General features: G+C 44.4%; 1 protein-coding gene across 2 annotated transcripts in view; it reads right to left on the reverse strand.

Annotated features, from left to right (window-relative positions):
- kdm7a.S (lysine (K)-specific demethylase 7A S homeolog) overlaps positions 1–18,135 on the reverse strand; it is a 36,319-nt gene extending 18,184 nt beyond the window's left edge. For both annotated transcript variants that reach the window (XM_041587877.1, XM_041587876.1), the window contains exons 1-2: positions 17,807–18,135; positions 5,156–5,241 (exon numbers count right to left, since the gene is read on the reverse strand). In XM_041587877.1, the coding sequence (XP_041443811.1) occupies positions 5,156–5,241; positions 17,807–18,120 (400 nt within the window). In that variant the 5' untranslated portion in view covers positions 18,121–18,135. The remainder of the gene's footprint in view (positions 1–5,155; positions 5,242–17,806) is intronic.
- Between the last annotated feature and the right edge of the window lie 415 nt (positions 18,136–18,550).

Consider the following 18,550-nt stretch of genomic DNA (forward strand, 5'->3'; position numbering starts at 1 on the left):
CGGGGGGGGGGGGGGGTGCAGTTTTACTCCCATTGATAGGTGTGAACTCACTGTTATATGTATTTGGGCCACTGTAACTTTAGCTATAATATAACAATATAGACAGTACAGTATGAGGGTATAGCTTATTGTGTGCCCAGAACATTCCTTCTCTGTATATTTGTATTTATACATATGGGAGGAGGAGGTGCCATATTGATTCCCTTAGACAGTACAGTATGAGGGTATAGCTTATTGTGTGCCCAGAACATTCCTTCTCTGTATATTTGTATTTATACATATGGGAGGAGGAGGTGCCCATATTGATTCCCTTAGACAGTACAGTATGAGGGTATAGCTTATTGTGTGCCCAGAACATTCCTTCTCTGTATATTTGTATTTATACATATGGGAGGAGGAGGTGCCATATTGATTCCCTTCTTAGACAGTACAGTATGAGGGTATAACTTATTGTGTGCCCAGAACATTCCTTCTCTGTATATTTGTATTTATACATATGGGAGGAGGAGGTGCCATATTGATTCCCTTAGACAGTACAGTATGAGGGTATAGCTTATTGTGTGCCCAGAACATTCCTTCTCTGTATATTTGTATTTATACATATGGGAGGAGGAGGTGCCATATTGATTCCCTTAGACAGTACAGTATGAGGGTATAGCTTATTGTGTGCCCAGAACATTCCTTCTCTGTATATTTGTATTTATACATATGGGAGGAGGAGGTGCCATATTGATTCCCTTAGACAGTACAGTATGAGGGTATAGCTTATTGTGTGCCCAGAACATTCCTTCTCTGTATATTTGTATTTATACATATGGGAGGAGGAGGTGCCATATTGATTCCCTTAGACAGTACAGTATGAGGGTATAGCTTATTGTGTGCCCAGAACATTCCTTCTCTGTATATTTGTATTTATACATATGGGAGGAGGAGGTGCCATATTGATTCCCTTAGACAGTACAGTATGAGGGTATAGCTTATTGTGTGCCCAGAACATTCCTTCTCTGTATATTTGTATTTATACATATGGGAGGAGGAGGTGCCATATTGATTCCCTTAGACAGTACAGTATGAGGGTATAGCTTATTGTGTGCCCAGAACATTCCTTCCCTGTATATTTGTATTTATACATATGGGAGGAGGAGGTGCCATATTGATTCCCTTAGACAGTACAGTATGAGGGTATAGCTTATTGTGTGCCCAGAACATTCCTTCTCTGTATATTTGTATTTATACATATGGGAGGAGGAGGTGCCATATTGATTCCCTTAGACACTGTATCCCAGAATGCCCTATGGTACCTAATTCTGCAATCAGTAGATCACTTTTCCCATAATCAATGCAGCTTCCTTGTGTTTTAATGAGGAATAAATAGAGAACAGCTCACAGGCTACAACAAGAAAGAGCCTATGACTAAGTGCCCTAAAGGGGTGTGAAACGCGTAGGGTGGTTGGAGATGCAGCTATATTTTTAACTTTTCTACCAATAAAATTATTTTTTTACTGAACATCTCCTGTGGATCAGTCAGCTCTGCTTCCATTTTCTTTGCTGTACCGCTCCCTAAAGCTGGGGGTCTGGTGCACCCGAACCACTTTCACTGTTTGGTGAGTTACTTAACATTTAATTCTGGAGCACCTTGTTCTCCCCTAACTACTTGAACAGGCTACAACAAGTCTCCACATACCAACAAAAATATTATTCTTAGCCAAGTAGAACACGTACAAGTCACTTCCACAAGCCCAAATCAGCGGCATGAGATCCAATCACAGCTGGACTGACCCAAAAATTGCTTTATATGCAGGAGATCAGGGGTACCAAAGGGACCCACTGTAATTAGCATAGGGGCCCTTATTTGAGTTCCAATGGGCAGGTCAGGAACCCATGGAATGTGAAAGTGTGACAATGTGCAATGAATTTCAATTCATATAATGGGAGCAAAGTATAAAAGCGAATAGAACGCATTTCCTTTTTGGTTGTTTGAACCTGACAAAAGCGAGTCTTTACTTCCTCTGTGATGTAACGCACCCGAGAGATAGAACGATGTATCGGTCGCTCAACAATGAAATATCCTCCGCGGGGAAAAGGGTTTATAAATAGGCCCCACATGCCCCCGAACGACTGAGGTTCCATTTCCTGAGACTTATACAAACCTTTTCCTGCTCTACTTCCTTCCTTCTTAGAAACAAGTCTGCCCTGTGATATCTAAGTCAGGTCAGCTGTGATCTCCCAACGGCCCATTGCAAGTGGTCACCATATTCTAGTGATTCCCAAATGTGGGGACAGTCAGTCTAGGGGGGTCCCGGAGCAGTGGCTGCTCAACTTGAAGGTCAGTAAGTAGCAGGGAGGTATTAGGAGAGTCCATATTAACAAAACCAAACCTGGAACCCATCTTGAAGATCAATGAAGGTTAGATTTGGGGTCAACTTATATACCTTTAGAATTAAAGTAACCTTGTTATGAGCTAAGGGGGCCCAGTCTGAAGGTCAGTTAGGGGGAGATTTGGGGTGAGTGCTTATTTGTACCCTGGGTACCCCTGGAACTATAGCAGGGTGACACCCCAATGTTTCTATATATCTGTAACCTTGTTATGAGCTAAGGGGGCCCAGTCTGAAGGTCAGTTAGGGGGAGATTTGGGGTGAGTGTTTATTTGTACCCTGGGTACCCCTGGAACTATAGCAGGGTGACACCCCAATGTTTCTATATATCTGTAACCTTGTTATGAGCTAAGGGGGCCCAGTCTGAAGGTCAGTTAGGGGAGATTTGGGGTGAGTGCTTATTTGTGCCCTGGGTACCCCTGGAACTATAGCAGGGTGACTGTTACCCCAATGTTTCTATATATCTGTAACCTTGTTATGAGCTAAGGGGGCCCAGTCTGAAGGTCAGTTAGGAGGAGATTGGGGTGAGTGTTTATTTGTACCCTGGGTACCCCTGGAAACTATAGCAAGGGTGACTGTTACCCCAATGTTTCTATATATCTGTAACCTTGTTATGAGCTAAGGGGGCCAAACCTGAAGGCCAGTTAGGGGGAGATTTGGGGTGAGTGCTTATTTGTACCCTGGGTACCCCTGGAACTATAGCAGGGTGAGTGTTACCCCAATGTTTCTATATATCTGTAACCTTGTTATGAGCTAAGGGGGCCCAGTCTGAAGGTCAGTTAGGGGGAGATTTGGGGTGAGTGTTTATTTGTACCCTGGGTACCCCTGGAACTATAGCAGGGTGACACCCCAATGTTTCTATATATCTGTAACCTTGTTATGAGCTAAGGGGGCCCAGTCTGAAGGCCAGTTAGGGGGAGATTTGGGGTGAGTGCTTATTTGTACCCTGGGTACCCCTGGAACTATAGCAGGGTGACACCCCAATGTTTCTATATATCTGTAACCTTGTTATGAGCTAAGGGGGCCCAGTCTGAAGGTCAGTTAGGGGGAGATTTGGGGTGAGTGCTTATTTGTACCCTGGGTACCCCTGGAACTATAGCAGGGTGAGTGTTACCCCAATGTTTCTATATATCTGTAACCTTGTTATGAGCTAAGGGGGCCCAGTCTGAAGGTCAGTTAGGGGAGATTTGGGGTGAGTGCTTATTTGTGCCCTGGGTACCCCTGGAACTATAGCAGGGTGAGTGTTACCCCAATGTTTCTATATATCTGTAACCTGGTTATGAGCTAAGGGGGCCCAGTCTGAAGGTCAGTTAGGAGGAGATTTGGGGTGAGTGTTTATTTGTACCCTGGGTACCCCTGGAACTATAGCAAGGGTGACTGTTACCCCAATGTTTCTATATATCTGTAACCTTGTTATGAGCTAAGGGGGCCAAACCTGAAGGCCAGTTAGGGGGAGATTTGGGGTGAGTGCTTATTTGTATCCTGGGTACCCCAGGAACTATAGCAGGGTGACTGTTACCCCAATGTTTTGATCTGTAACCTTGTTATGAGCTAAGGGGGTCCCTGCAGACGGTGACCCTGTATTAGACACCCCTGTTCAAGCCCAATAACAGAACGCAAACTGCTTTCCTGGAACCTGTTTTGTAGCCAAATTGTATCTCTGTGCCTGGGATAACATTATCACCAAAGAAATCAATTAGGCGCAGGATCTGGGGACGATCCCATTACTCGTGTTTCATTAGGGAAGGAACACCAGACTGTCGCAGGAGCCATGATCGAGTTATTTATCCATTACAATAAATTCCCATCTAAATGCGCAGAGTTTGACCTTCCTCCAAAATCAATTTCCCTTGAACACAAAAAGGCCGAGCAGACTCCCCGGCTCTGGAGATGAAGGTGCAAGCGAGGTGGCGGCCGCCATTAAGAGATTCAGTTACTCCGACAATTACCAATAGATCTGCTGAGGTTCAAACTATTTTGCTTTTCTTCCTGCAGCACCTGAGCTCAGTAACCCAAGGGGGTTTTATCAGCCCTAGAACAGAATGCCTGTACTTTATACTTTATACTCATTGTGCACAAGTGTCCTTTACCTGCAATAAATCATGGTGTCTTTAGGAACTGGAAAGAAAAATAAAGCAGATCAAGCTCCATTCTAGGTGGAAGTTGGTCTGACCCAAGCTGGACCATGCAAAGAATGAAACCTTTCAGCTTTCGGTTTCAACCACCATTCAGCAAAAGCAGATGTTTACATTCAGGGAGGAGAGAGACATCAAGGCTGATCTCCAACATGTTGCATTACTGTTACAAACTCAGAGCCAATGCTTTAGAACAGAATCCTTATTGTAACAGTGGGAGATAAAGAGAAACCTGATAATACTCTATGCACTGGCCAACGTAGTACTACGCACACAAGACATAGATATTGGCAGATGCAAGGTACATGCAAGGTACGTGCAAGGTACGTGCAGGGTATGTGTAGGGTACGTGTAGGGTACGTGTAGGGTACGTGTAGGGTACGTGTAGGGTATGTGTAGGGTATGTGTAAGGTAGGGAAGGCAATGTGGGCAACGAAGCTACAGAAGGTCTCAGAGGGGCACAAGGCCGATGCGTGGGTAGGCAGCAAGGGAAGAGGATGGTTGGGTTGGTGTGTGGGTAGAGAAGCACTCAATGAAAGTGAAGAGGGTGCAAGACAAGGTGAGCCATTATAAAGAGAAAGTACAATGTTCCCTTGCTCTAGAGAGAGTGGATTTAGAATGGGGGGGGGTGCACTGGATACTTACATTGCGACGGTCCATGAAGAACTTCACAGTTGGGACAATGATACAGGTCGATATCAGCCGCTTGGTGCTCCTCAACTTTGACACAGCTGGAAAGAGAAAAATTCTTAATACAGGCTACAAATCCCAGGCAAGATTAGTTGGTGGATACACATTGAATTGGCCCTGTATTTATCCTGCCGTGTGTTCTGGGGTATTATACATGGAATTGGCCCTGTATTTATCTGCTGTGTGTTCTTGGGTATTATACATGGAATTGGCCCTGTATTTATCTGCTGTGTGTTCTGGGGTATTATACATGGAATTGGCCCTGTATTTATCCTGCTGTGTGTTCTGGGGTATTATACATGGAATTGGCCCTGTATTTATCTGCTGTGTGTTCTGGGGTATTATACATGGAATTGGCACTGTATTTATCTGCTGTGTGTTCTGGGGTATTATACATGGAATTGGCACTGTATTTATCTGCTGTGTGTTCTGGGGTATTATACATGGATTGGCACTGTATTTATCCTACTGTGTGTTCTGGGGTATTATACATGGAATTGGCACTGTATTTATCTGCTGTGTGTTCTGGGGTATTATACATGGAATTGGCACTGTATTTATCTGCTGTGTGTTCTGGGGTATTATACATGGAATTGGCACTGTATTTATCTGCTGTGTGTTCTGGGGTATTATACATGGAATTGGCACTGTATTTATCTGCTGTGGGTTCTGGGGTATTATACATGGAATTGGCACTGTATTTATCTGCTGTGGGTTCTGGGTATTATACATGGAATTGGCCCTGTATTTATCCTGCTGTGTGTTCTGGGGTATTATACATGGAATTGGCACTGTATTTATCCTGCTGTGTGTTCTGGGGTATTATACATGGAATTGGCACTGTATTTATCTGCTGTGGGTTCTGGGTATTATACATGGAATTGGCCCTGTATTTATCCTGCTGTGTGTTCTGGGGTATTATACATGGAATTGGCCCTGTATTTATCCTGCCGTGTGTTCTGGGGTATTATACATGGAATTGGCCCTGTATTTATCTGCTGTGTGTTCTGGGGTATTATACATGGAATTGGCACTGTATACATAAATCACCTTTGCCTACAGTTGTCCTTTAAAAGTCAGGTTTCATTTGCCAACATAAGTCGGTGGCTCAGAGACAGGACAAGCTACATGTGTTGGTATGTTACATACAGTTTCCAGAATAAACACACATCTTATTGAGACTACAAACACACAACACAATCCAGGAGGCTCCTGAACACACACATCCCGGCCACATGCAAGGCCTATAGCAAACAGAAGTCGTGTTGCATTTGCTTTGGCATTTATTGCTTTTGCGGAATGAAATAAAATCTGCTATTTGTACAAATTATCCAGAGAGCGGCACAAAGAGCCACAGTCAATATTATGGGGAAGCGGCTGCTCATAAATGCCAAGTGCTACATTAAAGTCGGCTTTGTTGGCCGTCCAACCAACTAGCCTGATGCTCAGAAGCTCGGCTGTGGATGCGAAGACTGGATTAAAGGCAGTGATAAAAGCCAAGAAATAAGGAGACCCAAACACCATGGACAAGCTTTGAATCGCAGAATAACTCTATAAAAACAAGTCTGCAACAATGTAGGAGAAGCGGCTAATTGATACACGAATGAAAAAGTATTGTGGGAAGTAGAGGAGAACTGGTCTGCTACTTTGTTTCAAGTGTCCCAACAACTAGTGCAGAAATGTATCTCTTTCAGTTACAGTAATATGTCCCCTTTAAAGGAGCTCTCTGTACAGACTATGAGCAAACTTAGGGACTGTTCCTGCTGAATTGTGCTTAGTACAGGGAATACCTATGCTGCCATAGTTTTATGGGATCTCTCTGTACAGACTATGAGCAAACTTAGGGACTGTTCCTGCTGAATTGTGCTTAGTACAGGGAATACCTATGTACCATAGTTTTATGGGATCTCTCTGTACAGACTATGAGCAAACTTAGGGACTGTTCCTGCTGAATTGTGCTTAGTACTGGGAATACCTATGTACCATAGTTTTATGGGATCTCTCTGTACAGACTATGAGCAAACTTAGGGGCTGTTCCTGCTGAATTGTGCTTAGTACAGGGGAATACCTATGCTGCCATAGTTTTATGGGATCTCTCTGTACAGACTATGAGCAAACTTAGGGGCTGTTCCTGCTGAATTGTGCTTAGTACAGGGGAATACCTATGCTGCCATAGTTTTATGGGATCTCTCTGTACAGACTATGAGCAAACTTAGGGGACTGTTCCTGCTGAATTGTGCTTAGTACAGGGGAATACCCTCCAGGAACATAACTTTGGGTGCCCAAACGGAAATATTGCGTTTACCAGTATTCTGGCAACAGTTCTCAGTAAAATGATTCACCTTGATTTACCAGAAACCCTTTTATAACTGGTAATGACAGTACAAACACAATGCCGTACCTGTTCTGAGAAAATTCTGAAAATATTTTCAAACCTAACATTAAGATTTCACTATGAGTCACTACTGGAACCGGAGAGAATTAGTCTCAACACAGTAGCCTACAAGCAGGTGCGGCAATACAGTGGTTATTAATCAGCCAAATTGTTCAGATTCCCATATATGCAAGGGAATCAATATGGCACCTCCTCCCATATGTATAAATACAAATATACAGAGAAGGAATGTTCTGGGCACACAATAAGCTATACCCTCATACTGTACTGTATAAGGGAATCAATATGGCACCTCCTCCTCCCATATGTATAAATACAAATATACAGAGAAGGAATGTTCTGGGCACACAATAAGCTATACCCTCATACTGTACTGTATAAGGGAATCAATATGGCACCTCCTCCTCCCATATGTATAAATACAAATATACAGAGAAGGAATGTTCTGGGCACACAATAAGCTATAGCCTCATACTGTACTGTCTAAGGGAATCAATATGGCACCTCCTCCTCCCATATGTATAAATACAAATATACAGAGAAGGAATGTTCTGGGCACACAATAAGCTATACCCTCATACTGTACTGTCTAAGGGAATCAATATGGCACCTCCTCCTCCCATATGTATAAATACAAATATACAGAGAAGGAATGTTCTGGGCACACAATAAGCTATACCCTTATACTGTACTGTCTAAGGGAATCAATATGGCACCTCCTCCTCCCATATGTATAAAAACAAATATACAGAGAAGGAATGTTCTGGGCACACAATAAGCTATACCCTCATACTGTACTGTCTAAGGGAATCAATATGGCACCTCCTCCCATATGTATAAATACAAATATACAGAGAAGGAATGTTTTCTGTACACCGAGCCTTACACTTTACATCATACTGAAAAACATGAATGGTTTAAGACTAGAAAGCATGACATGCTGCAGACAAAGAGAACATTATAGGCAAATACTTTCTGGGCGCTTTCATTTCCTGGTGTTACCAGCCCTTTAAATACAGTGGAAAATTCCGAATGTCATAACAATGAGTGGAAGGCACTTTCCTGAGCTGAAGTATCCGCCAAGCGTAGTATTTTCAGCTGTATATATTACGCGCTAATTTGAGGTCAGCTGGGGACTCTTCCCTAGCCATGCTAGCAATAATAAATATATATTAAAACTGGGCATTCCTAAAACAACTGTTACAACTGGATACATTAGTTGCATGAATGATAGCAACCCCCTGCTGCAACAACCCCCTGCAAGCAGCTGCAACAACCCCCTGCAAGCAGCAGCAACCCAAACTCCTGCAGCAGCAACGCAACCCCCTGCAAGCAGCAACGCAACCCCCTGCAAGCAGCAGCGCAACCCCCTGCAAGCAGCAGCAACCCCCTGCAAGCAGCAGCAACCCCCTGCAAGCAGCAGCAACCCCCTGCAAGCAGCAGCAACCCCCTGCAAGCAGCAGCAACCCCCTGCAAGCAGCAGCAACCCCCTGCAAGCAGCAGCAACCCCCTGCAAGCAGCAGCAACCCCCTGCAAGCAGCAGCAACCCCCTGCAAGCAGCAGCAACCCCCTGCAAGCAGCAGCAACCCCCTGCAAGCAGCAGCAACCCCCTGCAAGCAGCAGCAACCCCCTGCAAGCAGCAGCAACCCCCTGCAAGCAGCAGCAACCCCCTGCAAGCAGCAGCAACCCCCTGCAAGCAGCAGCAACCCCCTGCAAGCAGCAGCAACCCCCTACAAGCAGCAAGGCAACCCCCTGCAAGCAGCAAGGCAACCCCCTGCAAGCAGCAAGGCACCCCCCTGCAAGCAGCAGCAACCCCCTGCAAGCAGCAAGGCAACCCCCTGCAAGCAGCAAGGCACCCCCTGCAAGCAGCAGCAACCCCCTGCAAGCAGCAAGGCAACCCCCTGCAAGCAGCAAGGCAACCCCCTGCAAGCAGCAGCAACCCCCTGCAAGCAGCAAGGCAACCCCCTGCAAGCAGCAGCAACCCCCTGCACGCAGCAGCAACCCCCTGCATGCAGCAGCAACCCCCTGCAAGCAGCAGCTTCAGAAACGCAACTATAGTTTATGTAAACAAGCTGCTGTGTAGCTATGGGGGCAGCCATTCAAGCACAGGATACACAGTAGATAACAGATAAGTACTACTATAGTTTATATAAACAAGCTGCTGTGTAGCCATGGGGGCAGCCATTCAAGCACAGGATACACAGTAGATAACAGATAAGTACTACTATAGTTTATATAAACAAGCTGCTGTGTAGCTGTTATCTGTTATCTGCTGTGTATCCTGTGCCTTTTCTCATTGGCAGCTCCATTCAGATCACTGGCCAGTGGTAATAAAGGGAATTGCGCAGGTGATTAGTGGAAGGAAGTTCTTGTTCCTGCATCCACTTCCTGTTCCGCAGAGCAACTTCCTGCAAAATGAACTCTGGGACAATAGTAAGTCCCACATTGTCCTGCTATTATCTGCCTATAAGAGAATCAGGCATTATGGGAGCCAGAGCGTCGGCAAGAGGATAGGTGGCCACTGCTACATTGTTTCAACAGTGGCTGCAGTCAGAAGCAGCAGTGCAGAGAATAGCAAAGGACAGGCTTTCAGCAGCAATTCCATTTACACGTTACTTTAACCGATAGTTTAGCCCGTGTCCTCATGAGACTCCGGCCCCCTACAGATCTCACAGGCACAAAGGCATTGGGGGATTCGATTTCATCTTGTGGCCCTCGCAGGCCCAGGTCTGGGCAAACACACACGGCCAATAGATGAAATACAATTTAGCCGCTGCAGGGGCCTCATTTGGAATTCCTAGCGAGGGGCTCCTGGGGGCTCTGAGCAAACGCGGCGGCAGGGAATTGAGCATCTTTCTATCCGGGATGAGGAGGGGGCAGTTTGGGGGCTATTCATGGAGGATTTAATGCACAATCAGTCACACAGACAAAAGGATTGTCACAGCGCATCTCCCCGGCCTTTGTTCTACGGGCGGCTGGAGACTGAATCTAGAAATTAATTATCCTCTCCATGAAATACTTCCTTCCTTAAATGTGCCAAGAATTGCACCCTGGGCCAAGTAGCCCCGGGGGCCCTGCCGACCTGCTGTGCCTGGACCAACACCTGGTCACCAAGACAAAGTCGCTCAAACTACAACGATAAAACTCGCTGCCGTCGGTTCCACCGTCTCCATCTCCGAAGGTGCAGTTGAAGCAGATTCAAGCACAGGATACACAGTAGATAACAGATAAGTACTACTATAGTTTACATAAACAAGCTGCTGTGTAGCCATGGGGGCAGCCATTCAAGCACAGGATACACAGTAGATAACAGATAAGTACTACTATAGTTTACATAAACAAGCTGCTGTGTAGCCATGGGGCAGCCATTCAAGCACAGGATACACAGTAGATAACAGATAAGTACTACTATAGTTTATACAAACAAGCTGCTGTGTAGCCATGGGGGTAGCCATTCAAGCACAGGATACACAGTAGATAACAGATAAGTACTACTATAGTTTATATAAACAAGCTGCTGTGTAGCCATGGGGGCAGCCATTCAAGCACAGGATACACAGTAGATAACAGATAAGTACTACTATAGTTTATATAAACAAGCTGCTGTGTAGCCATGGGGGCAGCCATTCAAGCACAGGATACACAGTAGATAACAGATAAGTACTACTATAGTTTATATAAACAAGCTGCTGTGTAGCCATGGGGGCAGCCATTCAAGCACAGGATACACAGTAGATAACAGATAAGTACTACTATAGTTTATATAAACAAGCTGCTGTGTAGCCATGGGGGCAGCCATTCAAGCACAGGGTAGATTACAAATCAACTCAGTCGTATACAATTCGAATTTTCAGAACGTATCCATTGTGTATTCTGTGCTTGAATGGCTGCCCCCATGGCTACACAGCAGATGTTTATATAAACTATAGTAGTACTTATCTGTTATCTACTGTGTATCCTGTGCTTGAATAGCTGCCCCCATGGCTACACAGCAGCTTGTTTATATAAACTATAGTTGCGTTTCTGAAGCAAACAGAACAGTACATTATATTTACATTACATTAAAAGACTTTAATTTTTTTTGGTGTTACTGTTCCATTAAGTACTTGGTTAATAGGCAGCCTGGTTTCGATCTATTCTTCTATTGGGCAAAACTTTATTTTTGAATTTAGATCCTTCCTTCCTAGATTTATCGTTGAGAGAAAAGAAAATAAGATAAAGGGACAGGAATCCAAGCACTAAGTGTTAGATACTAAGGGGAATGAAATAACAGGGCTTAATTGCTAGTATCCCACAGCAACCAATCAGAACGCAGCATTTATCAAGAAACATCTGACAACAGACTATGCAATAACCAAACTGGAGACATGGATAAGCAATCCAGCCACATATGTGTGTGTGAATATATATATATATATAAATACTGTATATTTGATTGATATTCGGATTCCCCCAGCACCAGGTTTCCAGGAGCGCAGATAGATTAATTGGAGTCATTATGGAAAGTCCAACACCTGTCTTCCTAAGGATTTAGACTCAGCCCCCGGAGGATAGACATTGGGAACACCCGACTCTTCTCTCTAAGCTTTTGGGGTCCCGGGTGATTTCGACGATGCTCCAATTGTGCCGGGAGAATGTGAAACAGAAAATAACAGTACGGAACATACAGCAAATCTCTAGGGTTTTATAGTAAACCCTGCAGCCCACTAGAGTAATGCACAACTACAACTTAAACTGCTTGCCTTTCTCAGCAACCAGCAGTCACTTCAGATTTAACAGCACCCTAATGTCCCCCAATGCATATTTAGCATTTTTTCAGCACCCCTTCCTTTGGTGCTATAATGGCCCCTACCCTTCTGCGAAGGTTCCCACTATATGTTAGAACATTGCTACTGGGAGTTGTAGCTGGGAGTTGCTTCCATTCAGCCAGTGACAAAAGCATTAGTAAGGTTGGACATTGGTGTTGGGGTTCCAGTAGATCCCACAGGGGTTCAGTTGGGTTGAAGGTTCTGTACAGTCAGGTTCTTTCCATCTCAGAAAAACCATTCTGTAGGGACCTTGGTCTATGCATAGGGGGGCATTATTGTGCTGAAACAGGAAAGGGACCCCCAAACTGTTCCACAAAGCACGGATTAGTCAGGAATCTCATTGTACCCTGTAGCCTTAAAGGGATAGACATGGGGGAAAAAAATTCCAGTTAATAGTGCTGATCCAGCAGAATTCTGCACTGAAATTCATTTCTCAAAAGAGCAAACAGATTTTTTTATATTTAATTTTGAAATCTGACATGGGGCTAGACATATTGTCAGTTTCCCAGCTGCCCCCAGTCATGTGACTTGTGCTCTGATAAACTTCAGTCACTCTTTACTTCTGTACTGCAAGTTGGAGTGATATCACCACCACCCCCCCAGCAGCCAAACACCAGAACAATTGAAAGGGAACCAGACAACAGCTCCCTAACACAAGATAACAGCTGCCTGGTAGATCTAAGAACAACACTCAATAGTAAAATCCAGGTCCCACTGAGACACATTCAGTTACATTGAGAAGGAAAAACAACAGCCTGCCAGAAAGCAGTTCCATCCTAAAGTGTTGGCTCTTTCTGAAATCACATGACCAGGCAAAATGAGCTGAGATGCACCTACACACCAATATTACAACTAAATACACTTGCTGCTTCAGGAATGACATTTTATATTGTACAGTCAATTATTTGCAGTGTAAACAGTGTCATTTAGAAATAAAAACTACATCATAAAAATCATGACAGAATCCCTTTAAGGTTTCACTGGGATCCAATTCATTGAAACAGCCCCAGCCCACGTCCAACTTGAGACCTTTGAGACTCAACAATGAGAGTTCCAACTTGGCCATATAGTGTATTTCATACTTATAATAAGGCAAACAGTAAGTTACAGCACAAACCCTAATAACTGAACGGGGACTAAATACCCACTTTTTAATCACAGCAGAAATCTCTAAACTGGATTTATTTCAGAAAAAAAAAGCCATAAAAAGGTACAACTTCCCCTGTAAATAAAACAAAAACACGAAAACTCATTAGGCCACTAAACTGTACGACAACACGAGCCGAAATGATTGGGTGCTTGACGCACGCCACCAATCAAGGCAAATTAGGCACTTGCCTGAGCAATGAAGTTACAAGAAAATTAAGTAACTCTGGGGATGGGTGGGAAAAAAAAAGCAAACTCAGCAGGTGGAGGAATTATGGAAAGGAGGCCACTGCTGCGAGATATAATTTCGCAAACGTGCAAAATATTTACATAGCAACGGATTCTGAGAGGCGTTTATGAAGGTAATCAAACCGCACACATGCGCCACGGAAAGCAAAAGGTTTTCTGCTCTGCACCCCAAAACACACTCCTATATACACCCCATACACCCAGGACACTCTTGTATATACTGTAATTTACTGTAAATGATAAAGCTATTAGAAGTCACTGAGGGTTTGGTCTGTGACCATATAAAGGCACAAGGCTGCAGGCTGAGTTATACAGGGAACTCTGAGTATCACTCATGTATTATAAGGGATAATGTACCCCCTACTGTAAATGATAAGGATATTAGAAGTCACTGAGGGGTTGTTCTGTGACCATATAAAGGCACAAGGCTGCAGGCTGAGTTATACAGGGAACTCTGAGTATCACTCATGTATTATAAGGGATAATGTACCCCCTACTGTAAATGATAAGGATATTAGAAGTCACTGAGGGGTTGTTCTGTGACCATATAAAGACACAAGGCTGCAGGCTGAGTTATACAGGGAACTCTGAGTATCACTCATGTATTATAAGGGATAATGTACCCCCTACTGTAAATGATAAGGATATTAGAAGTCACCGAGGGGTTGTTCTGTGACCATATAAAGGCACAAGGCTGCAGGCTGAGTTATACAGGGAACTCTGAGTATCACTCATGTATTATAAGGGATAATGTACCCCCTACTGTAAATGATAAGGATATTAGAAGTCACTGAGGGGTTGTTCTGTGACCATATAAAGACACAAGGCTGCAGGCTGAGTTATACAGGGAACTCTGAGTATCACTCATGTATTATAAGGGATAATGTACCCCCTACTGTAAATGATAAGGATATTAGAAGTCACTGAGGGGTTGTTCTGTGACCATATAAAGGCACAAGGCTACAGGCTGAGTTATACAGGGAACTCTGAGTATCACTCATGTATTATAAGGGATAATGTACCCCCTACTGTAAATGATAAGGATATTAGAAGTCACTGAGGGGTTGTTCTGTGACCATATAAAGGCACAAGGCTGCAGGCTGAGTTATACAGGGAACTCTGAGTATCACTCATGTATTATAAGGGATAATGTACCCCCTACTGTAAATGATAAGGATATTAGAAGTCACTGAGGGGTTGTTCTGTGACCATATAAAGGCACAAGGCTGCAGGCTGAGTTATACAGGGAACTCTGAGTATCACTCATGTATTATAAGGGATAATGTACCCCCTACTGTAAATGATAAGGATATTAGAAGTCACTGAGGGGTTGTTCTGTGACCATATAAAGGCACAAGGCTGCAGGCTGAGTTATACAGGGAACTCTGAGTATCACTCATGTATTATAAGGGATAATGAACCCCCTACTGTAAATGATAAGGATATTAGAAGTCACTGAGGGGTTGTTCTGTGACCATATAAAGGCACAAGGCTGCAGGCTGAGTTATACAGTTATCAGTCATGTATTATAAGGGATAATGTACCCTTATACCTTTTTGGATTAGGCCTTTGAAGTAGAATCCTGCACTGGGTCAGGTACCTGTGGAATACCCGCAAAGTGGTTGGGTTTTGGGTAGAAAACTCCCAATTCCCTGAACATGTAGTTAGTCCGAGGGTAACCTGGTGAATGTGTGGAACTGGTCCCACCCTCCCTCCATACTGCTGTAGGCAATTTTTTGGTACATTTCTAAAAGAATTGGCAAAACAAAAAAGAATTGGGTTGGAAGGTAAGTTTAACCCAATCAGCTCACAACGAAGTTACAGATATATAAAAACACTTCTGTATCAGAGTAACAAGGATCAGTCATATAACTGCTCTCGCTCTTAAGTGACCATCAAACCGGGCTTTGGCAAAATTAGCCTTCTCTCTAAATCTCACCCTAGCTGGCCTTCAGTCTGGGCCCCATCACTGCAGGCTGACAGTTTCAGAATGACGGCTAATAAGGCACCAGGTGCGATAAAGGCCACAAGGAAATAAAAGTGTCACAATAAACCGGTTTGTACATAAGGAGCACCTATTCAATTAGTCCTGGATTCTTTCACTCAGTCACACATCCATATACACAAGGCTCTTGTTGTATGAACACATTCCATAGCACATACAGACTACAGGGGTTTTACACAATTGTTTTCTTATTGTTAAATAAAATATAGATTTTTTTTTAAATTCCCTGCATTATTAATACACATACCTCCTCGTATCTTTTCATCTTTACAATGGTGTATACTGAATATATATATATATATATATATATATATATATATATATATATATATATATATATACACATACATACACACAGCACATGCCCCCAAAGAATAAAGGTAAAACAAAACTCAAAGACTTATCGAGGGGTCACCAAAACCAGGGTCGCCTGCCCCTCCGTCTCGACTTCCATTAAAATAAAAATTAATAACGACTTGCAGCTGCTCTGGCCGGAACGACAGATGAAAAGCTTTAAGGTCACAACAGGAGAGGGGGACATCTTGCTTTATTAAAAGAAAATTGTATATTTACTGCCGATTCCGTCAACAAATTGTGAGAGTAAATGTTGATGATGTTGTTGATGTGTGGGTAAGCTCCAGGGACGAGGCTGACATGAGGTCGCAGCTGCTCGGCCACAGAACTCACAGTTCCATTGAGATGAGAGCAATTGGGGAAGCTGAATACACACACACCAGTTTGTAGCCACAAGGGGCAGCAGAGGGGCACGGAGTGTTTTTGTTGGGAGGATTTAAATGTCCTCACTCGCAGCCCTGCTGTTAATCATCAGCACCCCCTGATAATCACAACCTCCTCCTCTTCCCCCAGCTCAGCAAATACCCCCTCCACCAACACAGCAGCCAAATAAAGCCCAAAAACAAAGCCAAGTAGCCAAAGCAATAAAAAACAAGCCCTCGGTGCAACAAGCAAAATGCGCTTGGCAAAGTGCAAGGGGGCAGCATGGAGGCGAGTGTGGGGACAGCAGCACAAACTACTTCCTTTGTTTAAATGTCCCCAAACAGGAACAGGAGCTCGGAGCCTCCAGCACATGACAGTTACTTCTCATCACCATCGAGGGTTAATGAGTAACTGTCAGCGGCCGGGGCTTGTACTGGCGGCTACAGACAATTTGCACATTGTAACACAATCGACTCACAATTCACTCATAAGCACAAAGTTCTGCATTAGGGGTCAGCGGCCGGAGGGTAACTGAGCCCCCCAATTACTCCCTGAGAGGGAGTCCGATCCAAGTGTTTTCAGCCTCTACAATGTTCAATGGTGATGGGGGGGACATAGTTACCCCTGCAGCCTCATTTGCACATAAATGCCCAATAGTGACTGTTTGGGGGGGGGGACCAAGGCAACTTTGTATGATAATGACAGACAAGCTTTACCCCCCACATGGCATAAATAAGAAGGGGTACATCACTCAGCCCCCCATAATAGTTTAGGAAGGAACTCAAACACCAAAACTTGCATAAAGTCAGAGTATGGGGGGGGTTATTGCTAAAGGCTTTAGGCTGGGGGGAACCCCAAATGAACAGGCAGAGGGAGTGAGGGGGGGCATTGTTATTATTTTTAGGGCCAAGTATTAGTTTAGGAGGTTTTGGGGGGGGCTCCTATAAACTCTTGTAAGACAAAAGCGGGGGGGGTAGGGCTACAAAGAGTTGTAAGAGTTTGGGGGTCAGTGGTTTGGGGGGGGGCTGGACTGACCTATATATAAATAATACAGCCCCCCCCCTCCTCTCAGGGTTGTGCAGCATGTTCAGTGTCTGGTTATGACTCCCCTTCCCCCAAACACACAGCCCCCCATTAGTCACAGAGGGTTCCCCAGTATTAGGCTCGTGACTTGCCCCATTAGCTGAGACTCAGAGCCGCTTATTGTTGTTATGTTTCCCTCCCCCAAGTCCCACTCACACTCCCCCCTGTACCCGCGACCCCCGGCGACCCCGCGCTCCCCTCACCTGCCGTGGAACCAGTCCTTGCAGATGTCACACTCGATCATAAAGCGGCTCACATCATACGGCTGCCGGCACACACAGTACACTGGAGCCGCTCCGGCCATCTTTAAATCCCACTCTCCAGCCCAGACATCGCACACAAGACTTAGAGCGGGGGAGGGGGACAGTACGCATGCGCCGACACACAGCAGTCTCCACACACTCTGCCTTAGCTCCTGCCTCCTCATTGGCTGCAAACCTAAACCCGGAGGCGGAGTTTCCCCTATGCTGGCGGAAAGAGCCGAAGAGCTTCCGTAAATCCCCGAGTCCTCGAACATGTGCGCAATGACAGCGAATTTCCGTTACTACTCATCTCTAATGATCACTAAAGCGTCGTGTCCTCCGTGTGTCTGTCTCCTAGGCGACGGGATAGCAGCTCCGCGTTAAAGGAGAAGGAACAACGCCCGATATTACCCTTAAAGGGAAAGTAAAAGTTTCATCGTGCCTCTGTCTATTTCAAGTGCAGCCATTGGTGCAAATTACATTTAGCGGCAGTTTAATCAAAGGTCGAGGTGAATTTTCGAATAATAAAAAAAAAATCTATATTTTTTAAGTACTTCGACTAGTCCAAGTTCAATTTGAATTTGAAAAAAATTAGAATATCGAAATTTATCATGTACTGTCTCTTTAAAAATTCAACTTCGACCATTCGCCATCTAAAACCTGCTGAATTGCTGTTTTAGCCTATGGGGGACCTCTTAGAACCCA

The sequence above is a fragment of the Xenopus laevis genome, chromosome 3S (genome assembly GCF_017654675.1).
Source record: "Xenopus laevis strain J_2021 chromosome 3S, Xenopus_laevis_v10.1, whole genome shotgun sequence".
Taxonomy (NCBI): Eukaryota; Metazoa; Chordata; class Amphibia; order Anura; family Pipidae; genus Xenopus; species Xenopus laevis.